This window comes from Anabrus simplex, chromosome 12, assembly GCF_040414725.1.
Source record: "Anabrus simplex isolate iqAnaSimp1 chromosome 12, ASM4041472v1, whole genome shotgun sequence".
Lineage (NCBI taxonomy): Eukaryota > Metazoa > Arthropoda > Insecta > Orthoptera > Tettigoniidae > Anabrus > Anabrus simplex.
In genome coordinates, this window is record NC_090276.1 from 35,605,989 (window position 1) to 35,632,313 (window position 26,325).

The following is a 26,325-nucleotide window of genomic DNA, read 5'->3' on the forward strand; positions in this document are numbered from 1 at the left end:
TGTGTCGGAGCGATGTAAGGCAACTTGCAAAGAAACACACCAGGCTGTACCTTATTTAATGCCACGGCCGCTTCCTTCCCACTCCTAGCCCTTTCCTGTCCCATCGTCGCCATAAGACTTATCTGTGTCGGAGCGATGTAAGGCAACTTGCAAAGAAACACACCAGGCTGTACCTTATTTAATGCCACGGCCGCTTCCTTCCCACTCCTAGCCCTTTCCTGTCTCATCGTCGCCATAAGACTTATCTGTGTCGGAGCGATGTAAAGCAACTTGCAAAGAAAATATGCTCCACTAAAGACACTATTTCTTCTGCAGACACTCATATCTAATGCACTGACACACCTCGCTATCGGCACATTTTGTTTTCCGAAACGAAACTCTGCTTGTCAGCATTTTACGCGGTGTAATGAGACGACCCAGATGCCGCTGTCTTCTTAACTCCCTATGCAGCGATAGCCTGTAATTTCCCTTACTTCACCGTACTAACAGCTCATTGTCGCAGTGATACAAAAGCACTAATGCCCGCTTTCTGAACGTGAGATATCGATCCTACTGTATAGCGGTATCGAATGAGTAACTTGTGTTTAGGCGCTGCATGAACGTAAGATACATCTATCAGTTCGATAAATCGCCTGCTAACTTATGCCCGGTTTCTGGAATGGTGAGATATCTTTCCGATAGCTATTGCTTTGTTACAGCTGTCGACTCGATAAATCTTCGCAGCGTTGCACAGCGGAACAGCAGCTAACTTATCGAACTGTCAACTATTGGCTCGTTGATCAAGTTTCATAAACACACACTAGATGCCACCCCTCGTACTGCTTTGTTTTTGTGCATTAGGTGTGTTCCCTAGATCGTCAGGCGCATGCGCACAAGTAATGCATCGCATTTGAGCTTTCTGTGCAGCTCCTGTTATCCCCTCTTTGCCATGCAGCAAGAAATGGTTATTCGACTAGTTCTTGCAGACGTGGGTGTCAGTTTCGTGGTGTTTAAGGACTGTCAGAAGAATTTGACATTGTTTGAGGATTTCTAATGAAATATGCACACGAGTGGCACATGTCACGCGCAATCCAGTTTTCACTGAGCCTCATAAGTATACCGTATCTCTTCCCTGTTGTTACAAAATATGAACATTGTTTGATCACAGTATAACAATATATATCGGGTAATTAACATAATTGTATAAGCTGTTAGTTCCTTGTAATGTAATATCGTTAATTAAAAACAATCCCACTATAAGAGTATATGCTCACTGTCAATGCAAGTAGGCCTACTAAGATAAATGTGTAATTATCTGTTATACTCAGTTACTAGTGCCAGTGCTTTTATGGACACGAATGCAGTCACAGATACAAATATGATAAGACTCAGTAGTACTGAATCTTGAAGGGTATCGTAACTAATAATCGATCAACAGGGGACAATGGAAAATTATTTATCACAGGACGCAAATTGTCGCCTGTAACCTCTACCAAACCTACGACAGTATATTTGTTTATCCTCAATCTGTCTTTGAATTCATTTTCACTACTGTATACTTCAATAGAACATTATGCCGACGATGATATAATCGTGGTCTTTCTAGAATGTGGAAGAAGATGAGAAAGCCATATAAAATTTTAACAAACACAATGTTAGCTGCTGATACTGAAGTACTGCGCACGCGCCCACCAAGATAACAAATAGATATCTCCTGCTCAGGGCCCTCTAAGTTAGCAAGCGATTTGTCGAACCGTTAGATGTATCTTACGTTCGTGCAACGCCAAAACACAAGTTAATCATTCGATACCGCTATAGGTTCGATATCTCACGTTCCAGAAACCGGGCAATATGTTTCAACTATTCATTGTGCTCATTGGTCATAAATTTAAAATATCGAAGGAATGTGGCAGTACAACGAACTTTTTCTGTTCCATGACTTGCAAAATTTCCTAGATGAAGCCAAGGAAGGCTCAAATATCCATGATGCATCTTTTCATGAGGATAAGCAGACTGCCCTCCATGAAGCCTTCTCAGAGCTATCTTATAAAGTGTTGTGGAAATGGGAGGGGCCCATGCCAGATCATTCTAGTAACGCGAAGGTCAGCAGCTGGCTACCACAAAACGATATACTCAGTAAGTTTCATATCAGAAATTAATATTTACTTCAAATTGAGGGGGGTGATAATGGCATGAAATTGCGAAAAAAATGCATTTACAAAATGAATCAGTCATTTAAGAAAGGGCACATGGCCAGAAATGTAACTTTTCAGAAGTAACAAAAAAAGTATTTAAAAGCCAGTGTTGCTATTTATGATAAATGTATGCGTTTTGACCGTTAGTGTTGAAGGTTTGTGTTTAGGACGAAGTTGGACGTTGCTGTCTAGTTTCAAGTGGAAGGTGTTTTCAATAAGGCCGTTGATTAACTGTTTTGTTCGTACGGTTCCTGGATCTTTGGCAGCGTAAAGTGCATGAATGATGCCGGCTGAAAACGAATTTTCTAGTTGGTAGGCACTCCCCTTCCTCGAGATTAATCCGACAGTAATCCCCTCTTATAAAATTTCGGCCACCGCGCAATAAAGTTCTTACACCTAAATGACTTCCAAACCACACACAAATCAACCTTAACTATCAGCACGTTACTGGTTCAATAATTGTCGTTCATTTTGTGAAAAGATGCAGCAGGACGAGAAGAATGTTAATCTGTAATTTTAAAAATCGACAATTTGGACATGTGTCCTTTCTTAAATGACTGATTATATGAAGGATCCATGCATAGACTGAAACAATATTATTAATGGATTAGCTAATTTAAAATTCGAGGTCACGCAGGAACAACGCACTCTGATCTGTGATACATTATTTCTTACGTTCAGCTTTCAGAAGAATCTGGGCAGATGATCTGGTATGTAGCGGATTCAAGGTACCGGTAATCGTAAGCATTTAGTCTGGCACGCTAAAACACAGTGCAGTGGTCTGAAAGAAGGAATACGAGAGCGAGAAGGAGAAAGACAACACCACGCAACGGCACTACAGTAGGCTCTCCCTCTTGTGCTATTCTCCTGACCACCTTTTGAACAGACTAAAGCGGAAGTGAGTGTATAGACCAGGGGATGGCGCGGGCGACAGGGGCAGCGCCTACGGTTTTGTCACACGGTAGGTGAGGGGGCAAGGGGGGTGCGCTACTCAGAGCGAGTTTTGGCAATGGTGCAGTCAATGCGGAGCTGCCATACTTACTCACTCTGTGGATGTCTTGAACACGTGGGTGCAGTTCCAATCATAGTCTGTTTAAAACAGCAGTGAGGGAATTTCATCAGTGTGCTTCGCTTTTACAAAAAGAATGTATGTGCGTATTGTGTGCTAAGTCATAATTCTTGTAGTCCCTTGTACGTTTGTAAGTTTCTTCTTACTCGTTATTGGATATTATTGTGCAATGCAACCGAACAAAACTTCAAACTGTTATCAGTTGAACAAGAAACGCAAGATTTTTACGTCCGGCGAGAGAAACATGATTCTGTCTGTTTATAAACATTTCCGAGCGAATAGTATTGACGGCGAGATTAGTTTACCTCGTGTGCTGACCCCGGCTCTGATTCCCACTTGGATGTGCAGCCACTCGATAGTGACACAGATTAATTACTGCGGCACAAGGTAAGCTGACGTTGAAACCTCCTGCATGATGGTAATAATAATAATAATAATAATATATGTAATAATATTTTTATAAAAATATATTTGTAATAGTTAATTTATTGAAATTGGGCTGGACAAAGCGGAGGTGGGACAGGTTTTCGCCTGAATCCCTAACTTCATCTGTCAGTTTCAAGTTAATTCCAGTACGAGTACATAATCCTCACTTCTCTCGCTTATTCATAAATCTCCCGTGAGTAGCAGCTCATTTCAATCAGGAATCAGGCCATATATTTAGATAATAATAGTGAACAATAAATAATAAAATATTAAGTTATATGCAGTATATATATTGATAATAATAATAGAATAATTTAATGAATGCAATGCTTACTGTTTATGTCAAAAGAATTCGTTCACAGTGCTTTAAGAGTGAAATTGTAGTTAGTACATTAAAATTGTGAAAGCCCTGTGGCTCAGGTGGAAGCGCGTCGGCCATTCAACCCTGGGTTTCGTGGTTCAAATCCCGGTCACTCCATGTGAGATTTGTGCTGGACAAAGCGGAGGCGGGACAGGTTTTTCTCCGGGTACTCCGGTTTTCCCTGTCATCTTTCATTCCAGCATCACTCTCCAGTATCATTTAATTTTATCTGTCAGTCATTAATTATTGCCCCAGAGGAGCGAGACAGGCTTCGGCAGCCGGCTCAATTTATTCCATCCCTGACCCGGTCATTGACTGGAAAACAGATTGTAGGTTTTCACATTTAAAATGTAATTCAGTATATTAATTGTTTAAAGATGTAAGCCCTTAAAAAACTGTATGGGATTCTAACACGCATACGTTAATGTATTAATTATTTTAAATTCATTCGAGGTTCAATCCATGAGCTGTGCTGTATTATAGTGGTGGAGTACAACTTTGAATCGCGCGCCGGCTCATTTGGCAAACACGGCGAGTGTAACTACACAATGACGTCACTTCCGCTTTAGTCTGTTCAAAAGGTGGTCCGGAGAATAGCAGTCAGAACGCTTTTCTTAATATTACTACTATAGTTTAGTAATTTTATGTCCTCCTTCCTATTCATTGGACACGGAGGTCTGCTTGGTACTATCGAGGCTGCACGTGCTGGTGTTCCAATGGTTTGCATTCCTGTGTTCGGAGACCAGAGAGCCAACGTGAGAAGTATAGTGTCCAGAGGGATGGCGGTGCATCTTGAGTACAACACCATCACCTAGGAAAGTGTACTGAGAGCCATCAACGAAGTTCTAGAAAATCCAAGGTAGCGTACTTACATCTAGTCGCGTAAATCATTCTTCATAGAGTGAATTAATCATCTGTGGTTAATTTATTTTTGCTTGTGTCATTTTGTCCGGACGTTTGCGGTCACCACAAAATCACGGACATCTGTAGTCTCGTGGTGGTGGTGGTGATTAATGTTTTAAGAGGAAGTACAACTAGGCAACCATCCTCTATATAACACTAATTAGAGGGAAAAAAGGAAGGGATCCGACACTTCGAAAAATGAAGATATCGGCCAAAGAAAGACAAGGGCCACGAAGGGCGTGAAAATGAAAGACTCCCTAGCCCTCGCAAACCTAATAGCGTCGGGGTCTGAAAAGAACAAGAGTTGACCAAGAGAGGTCGGATAGGATAGATCAAAGTGAGGAGCCTGGCACAAGTAAGTGGAAGCAATGCCAGGACTCAGCTAAGGGCCCCGTGGTCGCCAACCCACGCTCCAAAGTTCAGAGCCCCTGGGGCTCTCGTGGTCGTAGTGGTGGTATTTATTGTTTTAAGAGGAAGCTTGTTAATTTTCTAAAAGTAAAAATGCCAAGCCTATAGAGTACTGATTTAGTATACTATATCACTGCTGTTCATATTTGGTTTCTATCACTAGGATACCTTAATATTATTTTTATTATTCTTCATTGTACAGTATATTATACTTTTGTCCTAGAAGCTGATGTTCTAAAATCTCATCTTTGTTGCCAAATGTAATTAATATTATAATTATTCATTGTACAGTATATTATATTTTTGTTCTAGAAGCTGATGTTCTCAAATCTCATCTTTGTTGCCAAATGTAATTATTTGTACTGCACCATTATGAGCCTTGGCTCAGGTGCCTCTTTTGAAATAAATAAATAAAAAAATAAAAATAAGTACAATTAAGCAACCATCCTCTATATAACACTAATCAGAGAGAAAAAAGTGGAAGGGATCCGACACTTCAAAAAATAAAGGTATCGGCCAAAGAAAGACAAGGGCCACGAAGGGCGTGAAAATGAAAGACTCCCTAGGCCTCGCAACATAATACCGTCGGGCTCTGAGAAACAAGAGTTGACCAAGGGAGGTCGGGTAGAATAGATGAAAGTGAGGAACCTGGCACAAGTAAATGGAAGCAATGCAAGGAATCAGCTAAGGGGCCCATGGTCGCCAACCCACGCTCCCAAGTTGAGAGCCCCTGGGGCCCTTTTAGTCGCCTTTTACGACAGGAAAGGGATACAGTGGGTTGTGCCGGCCGAGGTGCAAGTGGTATCTGCCTACGGAGAAGTAAGGTCATCACTCTATTCGACTAAAAAATTATGAGTACTCGATTTTGGAGATTGTTTATGAAAGAAGCAATAGGCTTATAGAAAATTCAATAACACCATCATTTTCCTCGTTTCATTTCACGTTAGGTCATATAAATTTGGAATGTGTAATTTATATTTTATTATTTTTATCGCAGGTGAAACGCAAGAAGTGCCCGTTTTTAAACGTGTGTCAACGATGCGTCAACTTTAAGACATTGTGTCTCTAAATAATAGCGGCGCGAGAGAAGAATGTTGTTCTCGAAGCGAGCGAGCAGGAGCCTAGGCAGGTTAGCAGGGATACCCCAAGATTAAGGTAATGAAGCCCACTCTCTGCTGGAGTGACCCCAAGTCTCCTGTGACTGCTGGGGAACTTCCGTGAGTGGGTACAAGTATATCTCAGTGACCGCAAATATCCGGTAACCATTTACTTTATCATGAAATGGTGTGTACGAGGGGCGCTATCTACTTAGTGAATGAAATGAAATATCACTTTTAGTGCCGAGAGTGTCCGAGGACATGTTCGGCTCGCCAGGTGGTGGTCTTTTGATTTGACTCCCGTAGGCGACTTGAGCGTCGTTATGAGGATGAAATGATGATGAAAACTATACATATACACCCAGCCCCCAGGCCAGCGAAATTAACCAATGATGGTTAAAATTCCCGACCCTGCCGGGAATCGAACCCTGCGCGTTAACCATCTACTTAGTACCGTTTATGGTTATTTCACTGCGATTGCGATGTGCAATTACTTCCTTCATCTGTCGACACGCTACATGTAACGTCGAAGATATTCACATAGTATGTCCATGTTGTAGTGAGTGTTTATATTGTCAGGACATTGAATCAACCTGCCGACTGACTATGAGATATGGCCAGTGATTGATTTATTTTCACGAAACCAAGGTTAACATGTACATGAAACTGATATAATTAAAGTAACTAGGAAATAATTCTTAGAATTGACACATGACATAAAGGTAACTGTATTAAGAATTTGACTATGTGAATAATATTTATACGTAGACGAACTCACAATTGAACCATAATAATAGTCATAATTAAATGGAAAGTAAATATTTCTTGTAGTGGTTTGTGAATGACGAGCCTGATGTCAGTCTCTGTAACTTATCTCGTATGGAGCTCCAGAACCGCGCAGCATCTACAGTACTGTGAAGAAGTGAGAGAAGAGTTTAGGGGGAGGTGCAGGGATGATCGAATGTTTCTGTTATGACAGGCGTGTTGTGTTGAAGAGTCCCTAGAAGAGTTTAGGGGAAGGTGCAGGGATGATCGGAAGGTTTCTGTTATGACAGGCGTGTTGTGTTGAAGAGTCCCTAGAAGAGTTTAGGGGGAGGTGCAGGGAAGATCGAATGTTTCTGTTATGACAGGCGTGTTGTGTTGAAGAGTCCCTAGAAGAGTTTAGGGGAAGGTGCAGGGATGATCGAATGTTTCTGTTATGACAGGCGTGTTGTGTTGAAGAGTCCCTAGAAGAGTTTAGGGGGAGGTGCAGGGATGATCGGAAGGTTTCTGTTATGACAGGGTGTTGTGTTGAAGAGTCCCTAGAAGAGTTTAGGGGGAGGTGCAGGGAAGATCGAATGTTTCTGTTATGACAGGGGTGTTGTGTTGAAGAGTCCCTAGAAGAGTTTAGGGGGAGGTGCAGGGATGATCGGAAGGTTTCTGTTATGACAGGGGTGTTGTGTTGAAGAGTCCCTGTGAACTTGGTAAAGGTGGATGTAGAGATGTAGAGTGTGCTGTGTGGTTGACCCTAGGCTTGAAGTTGCCTTTTCGTTTGCAGGTTTATTAATGCGAGTTTGTTAAGATACGGAGTGATACGTTCACACGGTTTCACACTGAAGATAAAACGAATGCAGGAATTTTGAGCAACCTGTAGTGTTCTCTATCAATATTCTCGCACCAGTTATTTTCTACAGAATGTATCTGAAAAAGGTTCCATTATTTGCAGAGGAGGCGGCATGCAACATGAAATCAGCACCAAGATTTATAGGTGAAGCTAGATCATCCAGCACACAAAAAATTCATCCATCCTTCCATATAGGGCCGGTGTCAGGACGGGCACCCGACCGTAAAACTGGGTCAAATCCATATCAATTGCCGAATCCAGCAAAATGAGATTAAGGACAAGAAGAAGAAGATTTTATAAGCTTCATTTTTTTTACAGTTGCCTTTACGTCGCAACTACAAATGGCAGGTCTTATGGGATAGAAATGAAATGTCGCATGGCTTTTAGTGCCGGGATATCCCAGGACGGGTTCGGCTCGCCAGGTGCAGGTCTTTCTATCTGACTCCCGTAGGAGACCTGCGCGTCATGATGAGGATGAAATGATGATGAATACAACACATACACCCAGTCCCCGTGCCGCAGGAATTAACCAATTAAGGTTAAAATCCCCAACCCGGCCGGGAATCGAACCCGGAACCCTCTGAACCGAAGGCCTAGTACGCTGACCGTTCAGCCAACAAGTCGAACGATGGGATAGAAAAGGGATAGGAGTGGGAGAAAAGCGACCATGGCCTTAATTAAGGTACAACCGGTGTGAAAATGGGGAACTACGGACTGCCGACGTGAGGTTGGAACCCACTACTTCTCGAATGCAGGCCGACAGCTACGCGTCCCTAACCGCACGGCCTACCTGTTCGATAAGCATTCTTGTGCATATACCCCTAAGCCCTAGGGATAACATACAAATTGGGCTGAGAAAGCGTTCTCTGTCAACGTACCTACAAAACTAAGAAACAGGTACTGTAAGCAGGGTTTAGTTTTGTTAACTTACAAGCTGTTTCTACAACGATACGCGATCAATCTTAACACAATGTATATTTCCTCAACGAGAACTGAAGCAGTAGCCTCTGAGTTGTTTATTAGTTCTATACACAACCTCCCAAGACACTGATATATTTACGAGAAAATTAATACATTTAAAACAATAAACACTTCTTGTTCTAAATCTAGCTCCATGGTTTTCATTCCGTATTCTTCACAGCTCCTTCCTATCCTCTCCTCAAGCACAGTTCCTACTCAAAGCAAATATTTGCCAGCGAATCTCTGGTACTTATAGTGGAGAACCAGCCGGACAGTGTTGCTGCGTCATAGGACACGTTACCACTTCATCTCGTTCACATGTGAGTGTGATAAGATAGCATACAGTCAGTTATTATCAGGAGTGAAAGAGATTGGATTATTTGCAGCTAGCCAAGGTAATTTGTACACTGCAGTACATTCATATTTGTTCAGCCTAATATTCCCTTCTACCATAGTCCATAGTACCCTCAAGTGAGGTCTTAGACGTCAGTGTAATAACTGTATAGTGGCCGGTAATGTGGATCATGGGAATCGCTGTAAGTACCTAGGTCAGGGATGCCGAACCTATGACACGCGAACAGCACTCATGTGGTACACATGTTTTTAACATGTAATAAATAGGTTGAAAATCTAGCAACATAGCATATTTTTAACATTACACTTAAATAAAGAAGTATATCTCAATTTATTTTATTTTTTAGAATTGGCTTTACGTCGCACCGACACAGATAGGTCGTATGGCGACGATGGGACAGGAAAAGGCTGGGAGTAGAAAGGAACCGGCCTCGTGTGAAAGTGGGAAACCACGGGAAACCATCTTCAGGGCTGCCGACAGTGGGGCTCGAACCCACTATCTCAATTAAATCCATGACCATATATTTTTTTTACAAATTGTGTTAGTTTAAAGCAAACATATACATTATTCTTAAAATCTACCTGTTTTAAAATGTAATTTTGAAAAATAAAATCATGAAATGTTCTGTCGAATGGATTTAGGCCTATATGCAATGCAATCAAATACCTAAATGAAGTCAAATGAGAAGTTTCGTTGATGATTTTAAAAGGAAAATAACCAATGGCACATAATACAGTAAAAAAAAAATAAACAAGACCTTAAATGACATGGTGGTCGGTAAAGGTTTGCCATTCCTGACCTAGATGTTAATTAAGCAAAGATCTTTATTGAGGTAATCACACAAACAGGATTGTAAATAAAGAATACAGATCTCTGCACATGGTTATGAGGGTATTTAGAGATAGTAATAAGGATGTAAAAGAGAGGGCGTTTAAGTCACTGCTAAGACCTCAATTATTAGAGTACGAAATACGTGTCTTTTAGAGACTTTAAAAATATAGATTTCCATCACCTAAAAGAAGGTGCATGCAAATGTCCTTGGGGTGACATAATACTAATGAATGATATAGATGAAAAAATGGAAAATATTAATTCTCATATTCATGGACTTTACAATAAGCATGCTCCTAAGCGCTGTGTGAAAGTAACACGCCCACCCTGTCCGTGGCTGACAACTGAAATTAAATCTCTGATGGCTCAGAGTGATTCGTTATATAGACGTTACAAACGAAATATATCAGCTAACACATTTGAACAATACCGTGTACTGCGAAATCGAATTAAACAAATTATCCGCAATAAGAAATTCGATTACTTCCGGCGTCTATCCAATAATATAAACGCTGGTAGTACTTGGCGACAACTTCGTTCATTAGGTATTGGAAGGCCTCCTGTGAACCATGCTAAACCAGAAATACCGGTTGACGAGATTAATAGACACTTTTCAACAGATGCTTTTACTCCTAAACACGATATAGTGCAGGCCACCATCATGTCTATAACACGACAACAATCATCTGATCGCCCATGTTTCGAATTTCGAACTGTTTCAGAGTCTGAAGTGAGACGACTACTGATTTCAATTAAATCTCATGCAACGGGGGCTGATGAAAACCCTATTTTCTTTATTACTAACATTATGGATATAATATTGCCGGTTATTACTGACTTATTTAATGCATGCCTCTCCCGTAGTTATTTTCCGACAAAGTGGAAAGATACACAAGTTGTCCCAGTTCCAAAAAGGTCGCCAGCTAATGTAGCATCCGACTTTCGTCCTGTGTGAATTCTTTCAGCACTGTCTAAAGCTCTAGAAAAATTGATCTATAGCCAACTTGAACAATACCTGGAAAAATATTCTCTGCGTGACCCCTTCCAATCTGGTTTCAATAGCACAGGGACGGCACTACTAAGAATTACAGACGACGTTAGACGAGCTATAGATGAGCGGAAAGTGACTATACTTATTTTACTTGACTTCAGTAGTGCGTTTGACACAGTAAATATTGACATATTATTAGCGAAATTACAAAGATTTAATCTGAGTCACTCTGCTATTCAGCTCTTTGCTTTATACCTCACCAATAGGCGACAACGTGTTGTCATAAACGGCATCACCACAGACTGGAAGACGAAGCAAACAGGTGTCCCACAGGGATCTGTGCTTGGACCTCTTCTGTTTACTCTATATATCAATGATATATCTTCTCAGTTCAGTAACTGCAAGTATCATTTATATGCAGATGATCTATAAATATATTATCACTGTGAAGCTATTGATATTGAGTTTGGAATTCATCAGATAAATTCTATTTTAAATCTGATTAGCTCCTATTCTATTAAGAACTGTTTATTTATTAATCCTAAAAAGACACAAGCTATTATAATAGGGCAACAAAGGCAGTTAAATATCCTTAATAATAATTGCCTTCACTTTTGCTTTGTGGTGTAGCTATACCATTTCAGAAGTCGGTAAAAAATCTTGGGATTATCATAAGTGACACACTAGATTGGAGTGAGCACATTACAAGCATCTGTAGGAAAATTCACTCGTCACTTCACCCTCTTCACCATTTCAGAAGTCGATAAAAAATCTTGGGATTATCATAAGTGACACACTAGATTGGAGTGAGCACATTACAAGCATCTGTAGGAAAATTCACTCGTCACTTCACCCTCTCAAAACTCGCCATCCACTTCTTCCACTAAGCTTGAAAATTAAACTTATCTAGACCCTCATATTTCCCATATTTAATTATTGTGATATTGTAATGATAGATGCCACCATGGAACAGACATTAAAATTACAGAAGGCACTGAACTCATGCATTAGGTTTATATTTTCAATTAAATTTTCAACTCATATCTCCCCCTATTATGAAATTCTCTCCTGGTTAAAAATCGATAAACTACGACATCTTCACATTGCAACTCTCGTATTTCGTCTGTTGAATGAATCTAAACCCCAGTATTTATCCTCAAAGTTTAATTTACTCTCCTCCTCTCATGAACATAACACACGATCGACTACTACACTCTCAATTCCTGTGCATCGCTCATCTTCATTTAACCGCTCCTTTCAAGTGTCTGGTGCAAGGCTATAGAATTCCCTTCCAGTTAGTGTTAGGAATTGCACTTCCTTAGCTTCTTTCAAGCGGTCTTGCCCAGATTACCTATTAAATTTATAACCAGCTTGTATGAATGGCAGTATGAATGGAAGAATGAATGAGGTTAGGATTTATATTTTGTTATATTATTTCACTATTCTGTTTTATGAAGTTTATTAGATATGTGGTTAAGTGTAAGAGAGGGCCGTGAGCCTTAACTTCGCCACAAATGAAGGCATGAAATAAATAATAATAATAAAATGTTCATTAGTTCCAGCGCATTGGACTCAAAGTTTTGGATGAATCAGATCAAATTAATACAATTAATGCAATAAAATACAATAAAAATACAATACAAAATACAAATACAATAAAATATCTAGACACCTCACTTGTGATTCAGAATAAAGTAAACAAAAATGTCTTAGTGGGCTCCTCAGAACCCGCCGTTGGTAATGCACGGGACAAAAATATCTTGGTATTGCTAAGGTTACAAACTGCGACGAAAAATTAAGATGCCTCCTTTTTTCCTTTCTTTCCTTTTTTCTTTTTTCTTCTGTAATCATCTCATTTGTATCTTTCTTCCCCCTGCTTGTGGTGGTGATGAACACCGCCACAGAAGGTTTTTTTTTGGGGGGGGAGGAGAGGTTGCTCGAGCGGTAAATGCAAGTAGAGACGGAGAACGCCACTCGCACATACGCATCAGATAATGCAGAGTAGAGTGGCAGAAACCGCACAAACGCAGCGAAGGGGAAGGAGTATTGAATCGAGGCTGTAGATCTCGAACAGGGAACACCAAGAAAAGGTCCAAATTTATCCCAGGCCAAGGACGTTGACCGGGAAAAGAAGAGCATTCATGAACCATGCATCCCATATCAAAGTGATGCCCGGTTTCTTCAACTCTGTGTTAAGTTAACACATGTTAACTAACAATTGTTATTAATTTAACACTTCGGTTAAAAGTCCCCTGTTTCACGAACACATTTCCAATATGTGTGTTACGAAACAATTGTTAAAGACAAACTAACACGTTTCCATTAAATTTCTGAACGCATTTAGCAGTGCGCGTCTTTTGTTTCTTTACATAAAGCGCCCAGAGTGGTATATGGGATAGTAGAGGTGTGAAAAACGGTTATTTTGGTGTAACTGCTACACCTGTCACTGCTACAAGAAAGTAACTGTGAAAAGTGACAGTTAAAAATAACGTCCAACGTTACTCACTGGCCTGGTCACGGCTTTAAGCTTGTCTCGTTACAGCTGTGTTGCGAAGTCCCATTCATTCACTCGCACATGCGCGCACGGATCACTACACGGTTGAGTGTCCGTGCAGCAAAACACGCATTCCTATTTGCTATTAAGTTAACGAGAGGCAGACAACGAAGAAATGAGAAGACCACATAACGTCTTTTCTGAAATCTAGAGGAGTGAGTTTGATAATACCCCGATCAAGTATAGAAAAGAAGAAAACATGACGATCTGTCTGTCAAACCTCGACACAAGCCGGTACAAGAGGATCGATTAAGTAAAATTAAGTAATGCCATGTTATCTATAATATCAATATGGAAAGTTAGTATATTAATTTATTTATGACCGAGCTCGATAGCTGCAGTCGCTTAAGTGCGGCCAGTATCCAGTATTCGGGAGATAGTAGGTTCGAACCCCACTGTCGGCAGTCCTGAAAATGGTTTTCCGTGGTTTCCCATTTTCACATCAGGCAAATGCTGGGGCTGTACCTTAATTAAGGCCACGGCCGCTTCCTTCTCACTCCTAGCCGTTCCCTGTCCCATCGTCGCCATAAGTCCTATCTGTGTCGGTGCGACGTAAAGCAACTAGCAATTTATTTATGGTAGAAGAAAAATTATAGGGGCTGCCTGGCCGAGGCGGTAAAGGCTTGCTCGGTTCGCCCGTAAGGACGTGGGTTCGAATCCCCATCAGGATGTCGTAAAATTTAAGAAACGAGATTGCCACTTCCGGAGGTGCATATGGTCCTGAGGTTCACTCAGCCTACACCAAAAATGAGTACCAGGCTAATTCCTGGGGGCAAAGGCGGCCGAGCGTAGAGCTAACCACTCTACCCCATCACGTGCCGAGGTTAACAATCTTCCACTCTTCCAGGGGCCTTCATGGCCTGCTTTGCTTTGCTTACAAGAAAAATTATACGGGTGAAGTCGTACGACATGAGCTCTCTGAAACAGACGCATGTTCATTATTAAACTGTTCATTATGCAATACTTATAGTAAATGTATAACTAAGGCACAATTGTACCACCACATTGAAACTTCACACCAGCATCTCAGTTCGCAACAGTCGTCGCGAACGGGACGGATGTTTATTGTCAAGTCTTGAGACTTGAGATGGCGCATGCGCAGCAACCGTAGGTAACCCTCGTACCCCTTAGGCTACGGCCACACTTGCTGCGTTACCGCGTGAAATCCGCGTCAAAAATGCACAGCACTAACTAGGACGGGACTGGCCACACCCAGCGTTATTTCCCACCGCGGGATAAGAGAAAAGACGCGTCTTCAAGGTCTCCCCCTCCAGAATAGGCCGAGTTCCATTTTGTTCGCGTGTTTTCCCGTTCAGTGCCTGGCCAAACTTGCGGGAAGATGACGCTGCCGTATTGTGCTCCTGTTTGAATACTGCGCGTGGTCCATCAGCGTTCGTTTTGTACTTTCACTTTGCAGAATGGAATTAGACAGTGAATTAATAATTTTGAAGGTACAAAAGTACTCGTGCCTTCATGATACACAGGACCAAGAGTTTAAAAACAGAGACATGAAGAGAGTTGGGTGGTTACTAGCAATGTGCGCTGTGTTGGGGGAGACGTTGTTTCATTTCCTGAGAGCATTTTTCAACAAACACAAAAGCATTTCAAATGAGGTCGTAGACATTCTGTAAAAGTCAAAATAATTATCTTGGTTCCTTTCAATGTTGCCATTGATGCTTTCACGGCCCGTACTTACAGATATGATATAGAATTTTGGGCTTATGCCGTGTCAATAAAATAAGGTGAAATTCTTTACGTTTGGTAGAGAACTTCGCTCTGCGTCTTCAGAAGGAAATCTCGACTGTTCACGGGAAAGGCTTCTCAATGAGGTTTAAAATTAGGCGTTATAATAGAAATGGAAGTGGTACGTTCATTTGTCACCAGATGGCTCACCGGAAGCGGTACAGCGCTAGCGTTCGAAGTGGAAGCTGATGGAACCATCAGAATCAGTGTACACCTGTTATGTTATGTGTCTCTCTCAGACTGATTCTGATGGTTCCATCAGCTTCCACCACGAACGCTAGCGCTGTACCGCGTGCGGTGAGCCATCTGGTGACACATGAACGTACCACTTCCACTTCTATTATAACGTCTAAATTCAGACCTCATTGTTTGAGGAGCCTTTCTCGTAAACAGTCGAGATTTTCTTCTGAAGACGCAGAGCAAAGTTCTCTGCAGAAATGCAAAGAATTTCACCTTATTTTCTTGACACGACATAAGCTCAAAAGCCTATATCATGTTTATTGGTTTCTTATGTGAGGATCTTCAAAAGGCAGAAGTATTCAGTCAGCAGTATGTAAAGATTGTTGGTTACAAGGAAAATGTCGAGATAGAGGAGGTGACTAAGGCCAAAGAAGTAATAAAATTTACATATGATAACAATGACATTTACAATAAGATACAAAAGTTGAAAACTAGAAAAGCGGCTGGAATTGATCAGATTTCTGGGGATATACTAAAGACAATGGGTTGGGATATAGTACCATTTCTGAAGTACTTATTTGATTATTGTTTGGTCGGAGGAGCTATACCAGATGAATGGAGAGTTGCTATAGTAGCCCCTGTGTATAGAGGAAAGGGTGATAGACATAAAGCTGAAAATTACAGGCCAGTAAGTTTGACATGCATTGTATGTAAGCTTTGGGAAGGCATTCTTTCTGACTATATTAGACATGTTTGTGAAATTAGTAACTGGTTCGATAGAAGGCAATTCGGTTTTAGGAAAGGTTATTCCACTGAAGCTCAACTTGTAGGATTCCAGCAAGATATAGCAGATATCTTGGATTCTGGAGGTCAAATGGACTGTATCGCGACTGACCTGTCTAAAGCATTTGATAGGGTGGATCATGGGAGACTACTGGCAAAAATGAGTGCAATTGGACTAGACAAAAGAGTGACTGAATGGGTTGCTATATTTCTAGAAAATAGATATCAGAGAGTTAGAGTAGGTGAAGCTTTGTCTGACCCTGTAATAGTTGAGAGGGGAGTTCCTCAGGGCAGTGTTATCGGTCCTTTATGTTTTCTTATATATATAAATGATATGAGTAAATGAGTGGAATCGGAGGTAAGGCTTCTTGCGGATGATGTTATTCTCTATAGAGTGATAAATAAGTTACAAGATTGTGAGCAACTGCAACGTGACCTCGAAAATGTTGTGAGATGGACAGCAGGCAATGGTATGTTGATAAACGGGGTTAAAAGTCAGGTTGTGAGTTTCACAAATAGGAAAAGTCCTCTCAGTTTTAATTACTGCGTTGATGGGGTGAAAGTTCCTTTTGGGGATCATTGTAAGTATCTAGGTGTTAATATACGGAAAGATCTCCATTGGGGTAATCACATAAATTGGATTGTAAATAAAGGGTACCGATCTCTGCACATGGTTATGAGGGTGTTTAGGGGTTGTAGTAAGGATGTAAAGGAGAGTGCATATAAGTCTCTGGTAAGACCCCAACTAGAGTATGGTTCCAGTGTATGGGACCCTCACCAGGATTACCTGATTCAAGAACTGGAAAAAATCCAAAGAAAAGCAGCTCGATTTGTTCTGAGTGATTTCCGACAAAAGAGTAGCGTCACAAAAATGTTGCAATGTTTGGGTTGGGAAGAATTGAGAGAAAGAAGAAGAGCTGCTCGACTAAGTGGTATGTTCCGAGCTGTCAGCGGAGAGATGGCGTGGAATGACATTAGTAGACGAATACGTTTGAATGGCGTTTATAAAAGTAGGAAAGATCACAATATGAAGATAAAGTTGGAATTCAAGAGGACAAACTGGGGCAAATATTCATTTATAGGAAGGGGAGTTAGGGATTGGAATAACTTACCAAGGGAGATGTTCAATAAATTTCCAATTTCTTTGAAATCATTTCGGAAAAGGCTAGGAAAGCAACAGATAGGGAATCTGCCACCTGGGCGACTGCCCTAAATGCAGATCAGTATTGATTGATTGATTGATTGATTAGTTTTTTAAATTTATTTATGCCGGGCTGAGTGGCTCAGACGATTAAGGCGCTGGCCTTCTGACCCCAACTTGGCAGGTTCGATCCTGGCTCAGTCCGGTGGTATTTGAAGGTGCTCGAATACGTCAGCCTCGTGTCGGTAGATTTACTGGCACGTAAAAGAACTCCTGCGGGACTAAATTCCGGCACCTCGGCGTCTCCGAAAACCGTAAAAGAGTAGTTAGTGGGACGTAAAACAAATAACATTATTACTTATAGTTTATTGTGTAGGGGCACAAATTTGTCCACTCTACGACCTGTCACTTATTATAGGATGAATCCAATATTTTCACTGACGACGACGGCAAACAACAACGCAGAATATAACGCAACAACGGAGTTATTATATAATGGAATTCCTTCCCTGTGCGAAGCAATGGCGATGTTTTGCTACTTCACAATATGCAACACACTAATAAAATCACGCCTTGCGAACACACAAGTGTAGCTATATGCCATGTCGTCCCTCTGCGTGAAAAACACGCAGAAATCCAACGTGACAAAATGCAAGTGGTCACTCACCTCCTAGGTCGTCGAGCTGCGTGAAAAACACGCAGTAACGCAGCGTGAAATCATGCAAGTGTGGCCGTAGCCTTACCCCGCATCCACGTGACTTCTCGTCAGATGACCATAGTAAATGTGCTTGCGCAGTCACCTGATCTTCCTCTTTATTTTTTTTCAGATGAAACTGTCGGTGGTCCTGACACTGACGACCTTCATCGCATTGAGTTTCAATGTAGAAGAGACTTCTTCGGCAAGGATCTTAGCCCTCTTCCCATACATTGGAAAGAGCCACTTTAATGTATTTGAACCTTACCTGGAAGTTCTTGCAAGAAGAGGACATGATGTGGTTGTAGTGAGCCATTTTCCTCGGACAAAACCTCTTGCTAACTACACTGATATTAGTGTACTAGGATCTGTCAACAAAGAATATGCCTTCAATAGCTTCTATTTAGAAAACTACTGGAAGGAGAGATTACCATTCGCTGATATGTTCGAGTTCGCAGTCGAGGGCCCACAAGACTGCAGAACAACTTTATCCCATGAAAACGTGCAGCAACTTATAAAATCAGATCAAAAGTTCGATCTTATTATTACAGAAGTGTTCAATACGGACTGTTATTTAGGATTTGTCCATAAATTTAAATGTCCATTCATTTCTTTTTCGTCTCATGGATTAATGCCGTGGGCAAGTGAGAGATTCGCTAACCCACAAGATCCATCTTACATTACTAATTTATTTGAAGCTGCTTCAGATGTGAAGACTTTTGCACAAAGATTGTATAGTACTGTCCATTACATAGCACTTTACTTCACCTACGACTTCTTTTTCGAAAATCGAGCTCATCCAGTTGCCAAAGAATTCTTCGGTGACGATTTGCCACCTTTGAAGGAAATAGCCAAGAACACCAGTCTTCTGTTATTAAATACGCATTTTTCCTTGAACAGACCTCGTCCATACGTCCCAGGAATCATAGAGGTTGGAGGTATACACCTGAAGCCATCCAAACCGCTGTCTAAGGTAAGAAAATTTTCCATTTTTACCATCCATTGAGCTCCCCTCTGTGGATCAATGGGACGAGACTTTTTAACCGACCATTCAACTAAGGACTCGGACAATATTGCTACGCCACTCTCTCTCTTTCCTAGCGCTTTTCCCATCAAGTGGGTCCGCTGTTCGGGTGCATCAAAGCCATTTGGCTTCATATGACATGACTACACCACCGGATTCGAGTCTCTCTTTACGACTGGAGCCACACCAAGTCTACGTCGCACATCTTCATTCCTGACATGGTCCAAGAGGGTCAGCTCCAGAGACCATTTCAACATCCTCATCTCCATAGCATAGAGGATCTGTCCATATTTCCTTGCCAAAGGGTGACATTCTGTTCCAAAGAGAGCAACTGGTCTTATCAAAGTCTTGTAAATGTTAGCCTTGAGGTAGTTTGGACATATTTTTTTCCCGAAGAAAACACCACGTGGACCATACGGGGAGGTGGTGCTGGTGATTATTGTTTTAAGAGGAAGTACAACTAGGCAACCATCCTCTATATAACATTAATCTGAGAGAAAGAATGGAAGGGATCCGACACTTCGAAAAATGAAGGTATCGGCCAAAGAAAGACAAGGGCCATGAAAGGCGTGAAAACTCCCTAGGCCTCAAAATGCCGTTGGAGTCGGAAAAGAACAAAAGTTGACCAAGGGAGGTCGGATAGGATAGATGCAAGTAAGTGGAATTACATTTTTTTAAAATTAGAATTTAATTTCTTGTAAGCGGAAGCAATCTCAGGATTCAGCTAAGGACTCCGTGCACGCTTCCAAATTAGGAGTCCCTAAGGCCCCTTTTGTCCGGCCCCGCGGTATAGGGGGCAAAGCGTCCGCCTGTCACCCGGCGGCCCCAGGTTCGATTTCCGGCCGGATCAGGGGTTTTAAACTGTAAAAGCTTAATATCCCTGGTCTGGGGACTGGGCGTTTGTGTCGTTCTTAACGTTCCTTTCCTCACACTCAAGACTTTACACTTCACCATTTACAAAATACACGCAGGTTCCTCTCATATGGTGCAAGTACGGGGAAAAGATCTTTCTAGGTCGACGCCCCGAACAAATAACATTAGAAAGGCCCCTTTTAGTCGCCTCTTACGACAAGCAGGGGATGCAGTGAGTGTTAATCTACCACCCCAACCACAGGGGGAATTGGACCATACTGCATTCATCCTCACCTGTGTCAGATGTAGCACCATTATCTGATCTAACAAAAGATCCGAGATATTTCAAATGGGCGGGTTTTTTTTTATTATTTGTAAGGAATGACCATTGATGATAATAGTGCCATTGGATTGGGGGCCACATTCTAAATATTCTCACTTTTGGATGTTGAGTTGTAGCCCATTCTCGTCGAGCTTCTGTTTCCAGTTTTCTACTTGGTGCTGAAAGTGCAAGGCTGCACTCTTATGAAAGTACCACATCATTTATTACTACTCCACTGTATACTAATAACAGAATGAGGCATTTTTGTCTTGAGTTAATAAATGAACATCTCGGCTATCCCTGAACTTAAAACATAGAGTTTCGAGAAATTTTGTTTAGCCATTTTTCCGTGATATAGTAACATACAAACAAACGAACAAAGAGACGAGAAAGACAAAAAGTAAACTGAACCTGCTTTCGACTTCTATATACATAACCTAGGATGCGAAATCAGAAAGGAATGGTGGGGAGGGAAGGTCATCAGGTTTAATTACTAGTGTTTATTTCAGGTAGTACCCGGCGGGGAGTGGTTACATAATTCCCCAATAAATAAATTACCTCTCCCCTATAGTTCATTCCACATTGAGAAAACAGTATTGCTCTCATGGACCTACAAGGAGTGAACACACCTCCTCTCCGACACCCATAATTCCAAGTGATTAAGGGATATTATACTATACCTTGCAATGTATTATGAAAGATAGATAACAAGGATGAAGCATTTTTGTCTGTGAGTTATTAAAATAATTACATAACATTTTATTTTTCATTAATATATGTATAGGGAAGAAGCACGATGGCAGGAACAGCCATCGCTTCGTTGTCTTCCTTCATTTTCCTTCTGCGTTGCTCTGGTACAAGCCTCGTGTAGTCCCTCGCTCTGTGACCGCCAGCAGCTCACTTCTGCAGTGAAGTCATCTACAGTATCTATTTGTTGCGTCGGTTTTCTATCCTTTATTGCCTGGAGAAATTTATTAAATGCAATCAAATGCGTCCCTCATCCCTCGAACCCATAAAAATTATTTGTCTATTTTCTCCCCCAATTTGCCTTACACTTCAATGCTGAAGTTTTTTTATGTGCCGCAGTTTACCTCTGATTCTGTACAAACCAAAAATTGCCCCTGTAAACCCCGTCTCCGTTAGTTCATAAAAATAGTTTGTAGCTTAATTTCTTCCGCTTTTTATCTTGAACTTAAATATACTGAAATTCAAAAATTTATGTGCCGCCGTTTCCGCGTGATGGTGTTGACCAGAGCCGTTCAATATGGCAACCCTGTTTTCATAAGAGCAATACTGTTTTGTTTTACTTTTTTTTACATGGAAAGAACTATAGCTATGTTTGTTTGAATTTTGCTGTTATAAAAAGAATAATAAACATTGGAATGTTATTCCGTTTGTACACTCCTTAAGTGAATATTGTCTTATCGGCTACCTATCAGAAATAGACCTTCTCCAAGAAGTACAGGAGTGGTGTGCACTTGAGGAGGGCTTGAAGTAAGTTAGACAGGGTGTACCCGTGAATATGTTACAAATTTTCAGGGATGGTGGAGGACGGTAAATGGATCAATTTGAGGTAAGGAACCCCAGTCCGGAAACGTTCGAGTCAAAAGTTATTAATAATCCAAGTTGTTTAACGTCCTGTGTCGTGGCCCACTCATTCACCTGATCTCACTCCACTTGATTTCTTCTTATGGGGCCGTGTGTAAAGCCTTGTGTATGTGTATGAGACACCTGTCGAGACCAAAGAGGATCTTTTGGCAAGAATTCTCGGTGCCTGCGACGCTGTTCGAACGACACCGAGGGTATTCGAACGGGTACTACAGAACTTTATGCGACGAAGCCATGCCTGCAAAGACTCAGGGGGACGCTATTTCGAACATTGTTGTAAATGGAGCATATGGGGGTCCATATGAAGACTTCCTGTTAGCAACCCCAAAATGCATTGAGTACATACAAGGTCTAGATGTTTGTTTTAGTTTAATTCATTGACTATTATTGTTCATTTGTAATAATGTATTTGTATGCCATACGCTAAATAAATAAGCTTGTGAAACTTGTACAGGTAAACGAGCTTAAGTGAGTAGAATGTTGCTTAATCTTTGACTCGATCGTTTCCAGAATATGGTTCCTTATTTCAAATAATTGATCCATTTGCCGTCATTCATCATCGCTCAAAGTTTGTGACATCATCACGGATACACCCTGTATTTTTGCCCGGGGTCTAGATGGACTTGTCAGAGTGAAACATGAAGAATAGACTACATGTGCAGAAATGTCACCGCTATGTTGCTTTATTGCTCAAGGTCTAACAGTCATTCTATTATTGCTATATTATGTGCATTATTGCTGATGATTTTATGAAAATATACACAGTAAAAAAAAAAGCATTAATTTCAGTAATATGTATGTGTTCTATATTTCCCTCATTATTTTATAATGAAAGAATTCCCCCCCCCCCCCGGGCACTTTTAGTGGAGAGGAACCCTTGATATAAAATCGTCGGTGGGGAGAAAGTCCCTTCCTCCCCTACCCTCGATTTAGCACTGTGACATAACCCAAAATATAATGCATACATATATTCACTTTTACTTTCCAGAATTTGCAGCAGTTCTTGGATTCTTGTACTGAAGGAGTGATTTACTTCAGCATGGGCTCCATGATCCGCTCCTCATCATTCCCCAATGACAAGAGACAGGCCCTCCTCGATGCTTTTTTGCAACTTCCATACAAAGTGTTGTGGAAGTGGGAAGATGACCAAGTACCAGGTTTACCAAGCAACGTGAAAATTGAGAAATGGCTGCCACAATATGAAATACTCTGTAAGTACAAAGTTATACAAATCTAAGTGGATTTCTTTTAATTTGCCTTTGAATAACCGAGTGAATTGGCTTAGTAGTGTGGACTGTGTAGCTCTAAGCATTAATTCGGGAAATGTTGAACCTTAAGATAAAAGTGCTTGGGACGCAAAAATCGAAAATTTTGACAAATTCGAATTTTTTAATTAAACTGGTAGATCATTTTTGTTTAACTAATTTTAAAAACCTAGGATGGTGGTTGGTACAAAAATAGGATCCGGAAGTAGGATACCGAAAGTGGGGTCGAACCTATTACGTCACGAATGCAAGCTGACAACTACTTGACCCAAATAGCTCAGCTACTCGCTTAGTACTCTTCTGAGGACCGGAGCAAAGTCTCGGCGATGCGTAAAGAATACCTACAGTTTCTCTTTTAAACCCGAAAAAGTGCCATGTCTATTAATATGGCCCGAAACAGCATCAATCAAAATATTATTATTATTATTATTATTATTATTATTATTATTATTATTATTATTATTATTATTATTATTATTATTATTATTATTATTATTATTCGAATAACCCTTTTGAGAGTACGATAAATTAACTTTGGTTACTTTTCTTTCTATTTAACTTTCTTCGCTTCCAAACTTCCTTCATTTTCTGAGAATATTGTTCCTTTTCCTCTTGAGTCCATTTTCTTCGGGTTGTTAATTTCTTTCTCTCCTGAAATCGTGTCTTTCGTCTTACTTCTCTGAAACATTTTCTCTGTTTTCTATCGTATCTATTTTAATTCCAGCGTTTTTATATCCTTTTCAATTTCAATGAACCACGTTGGCTTGGATTTGTAACTGTTCAGTAAGGTGAAGATTTGTTAAGTTAAGTCTATTGTTATTCATACTACAAAATGTGTCCAAAAATTGGAGTCTTCTTTTCCTCATTACAGTGGTCAGTCTTTCAACTTTTAAAGATAGCTCTCTATTTGATCGTAGTCCAAATTCGATATTATTGTTTCTTATAGGTCCCAGTATATTTTCTCAAAATTCTTCTTTCAACTTTTTCTAATATTTCAAGAACCCTAATTCTTGTAAGTTTAAGAGTTTCTGCTGCATATAAAATTTCTGGGCGGACCACTGTTTGATAATGTCTTAATTTCAAGTTCCCGGATAGAGATTTCTTATTGTATATATTTTTTGTCATATGAAACATCCTGTCTATTTTGTTTACTCCTATATCTATAATTTTGAGGGGATTAATGATGTTTGTCATCAACTTTTTTTCAAATGATATTTGCATTCCTATTTTGGCCGCTTGTTTCTGTAATTCTCGTATTTGTTCTTGAGCATTATTATTATTATTATTATTATTATTATTATTATTATTATTATTATTATTATTATTATTATTATTATTATTATTATTATTAAACAATTTGTTTTACATCACACCGACACAGATAGGTTTTATGGTGACGATGGGATGGGATAAGCCTAGGAGTTTGAAGGAAACGGCCGTGGCCTTAATTAAGGTACAGCCCCAGGATTTTCCTGATGTGGAAATGGGAAACTACGGAAAACCATGTTCAGGACTGCCGACAATGGGGTTCGAACCCACTAACTCCCGGATGCAAGCTCACAACCGCGCGTCCCTAACCACACGGACAACTCCCTCGGTATTATTATTATTATTATTATTGTTATTATTATTATTATTTTCCGACTCGTTGGCTGAATGGTCAGCGTACTGCCCTTCGGTTCAGAGGGTCCCGGATTCGATTCTAGGCCGGGCCGGGGATTTTAATCGCCTCTGATTTATCCTTCTGGCTCGGGGAATGGGTGTTTGTGTATGTTCCGACACTCTCCTCTTCATATTCAGACAACACACCATACTACATACCACCACAGAAACATGCAATAGTGATTACATACCTCCATATAGGGTTGCGTCAGGATGGGCATCCGACCGTAAAACAGGGCCAAACCCACATCGCAGTTCGCACCCGCGACCCTACAGGTGTGGGAAAATGCGATAGAAGAAAAAATATTATTATTATTATTATTATTATTATTATTATTATTATTATTATTATTATTATTAGTAGTAGTAGTAGTAGTAGTAGTAGTAGTAGTAGTAGTAGTAGTAGTAGTAGTAGTAGTAGTAGTAGTATTTTTACGATTATTATTATTATTATTATTATTATTATTATTATTATTATTATTATTATTATTATTATTATTATTATTATTATTATTATTATTAGATGCGAAAAAGACCAGAAAACTGATCACGCAAAGCTCACTTAGAAGTTGTGCATTTCCTTCTTTACCAGGCAGCCTTCAATTTTTCTCTCATCGTGGTTCTTCGTTCTTCTGTCCACTTAGCTCCTGTCTTCTTCTTGTGGTTTCTCTTTGACTCTACTTCCCACTTGTTGATTTTCGTTCTGTAGCAGGTTCGGTCAGCGATGTCGGCCACTTTGATTCCTGATTTTTCCAGATCTTGGCGGATTTCCGTTGTCCACCTATTTGTTTTGATGTTTTCTGTTGCTTCAAGTAAGATGTCAGTCTGTTTTCTGGACGGCGTTTGATGTGTCCGTAAAATTTCAGGCGTCTTTTTCTGATGTCGGCCGCAAGGTTCGAGAGCTCCTCGGTTTTTGTACGAGATTGCAGTCTATATCCTTCGTCAGTCAGTTTTGGGCCGAGAATTTTTCTGATGATTTTACGTTCCTCTTTCAGGATGTCTTCGAGGACTGTTTTTCTGTGGAGATCCAGTGTTTAACTCGCGTATAGTATTTTAGGTTTGATCACAGTGTTGTAATGTCGAATTTTGGTGAAGATTGAAAGGCATTTTTGTTGTAAATGTTTTGCATTCGGCCGAGGGCTCTCTTCATTTTCTGGATGCGGACCTCGAGGGCCTTCTGTTCTTTTCCTGTTCGTACTACAATTTCTCCGAGATATCGGATGTCAGTTATTTTTTCGATTGTGCCAAAAATTTCGTGTTCAAATTTTGGAGGCTGCAGTGGTTGCACATGACCTTGGTTTTTGAGAAGGAGATTTGTA

The 26,325-nt window shown here is 40.5% G+C and overlaps 1 protein-coding gene across 1 annotated transcript in view; it reads left to right on the forward strand.

Annotated features, from left to right (window-relative positions):
• Positions 1–9,332: 9,332 nt before the first annotated feature.
• LOC136884229 (UDP-glycosyltransferase UGT5) overlaps positions 9,333–26,325 on the forward strand; it is a 41,488-nt gene continuing 24,495 nt past the window's right edge. The window contains exons 1-3 of the mRNA XM_067156289.2: positions 9,333–9,396; positions 18,407–19,246; positions 23,068–23,290. Coding sequence (XP_067012390.2) covers positions 18,407–19,246; positions 23,068–23,290 — 1,063 coding nt within the window. The 5' untranslated portion in view covers positions 9,333–9,396. The remainder of the gene's footprint in view (positions 9,397–18,406; positions 19,247–23,067; positions 23,291–26,325) is intronic.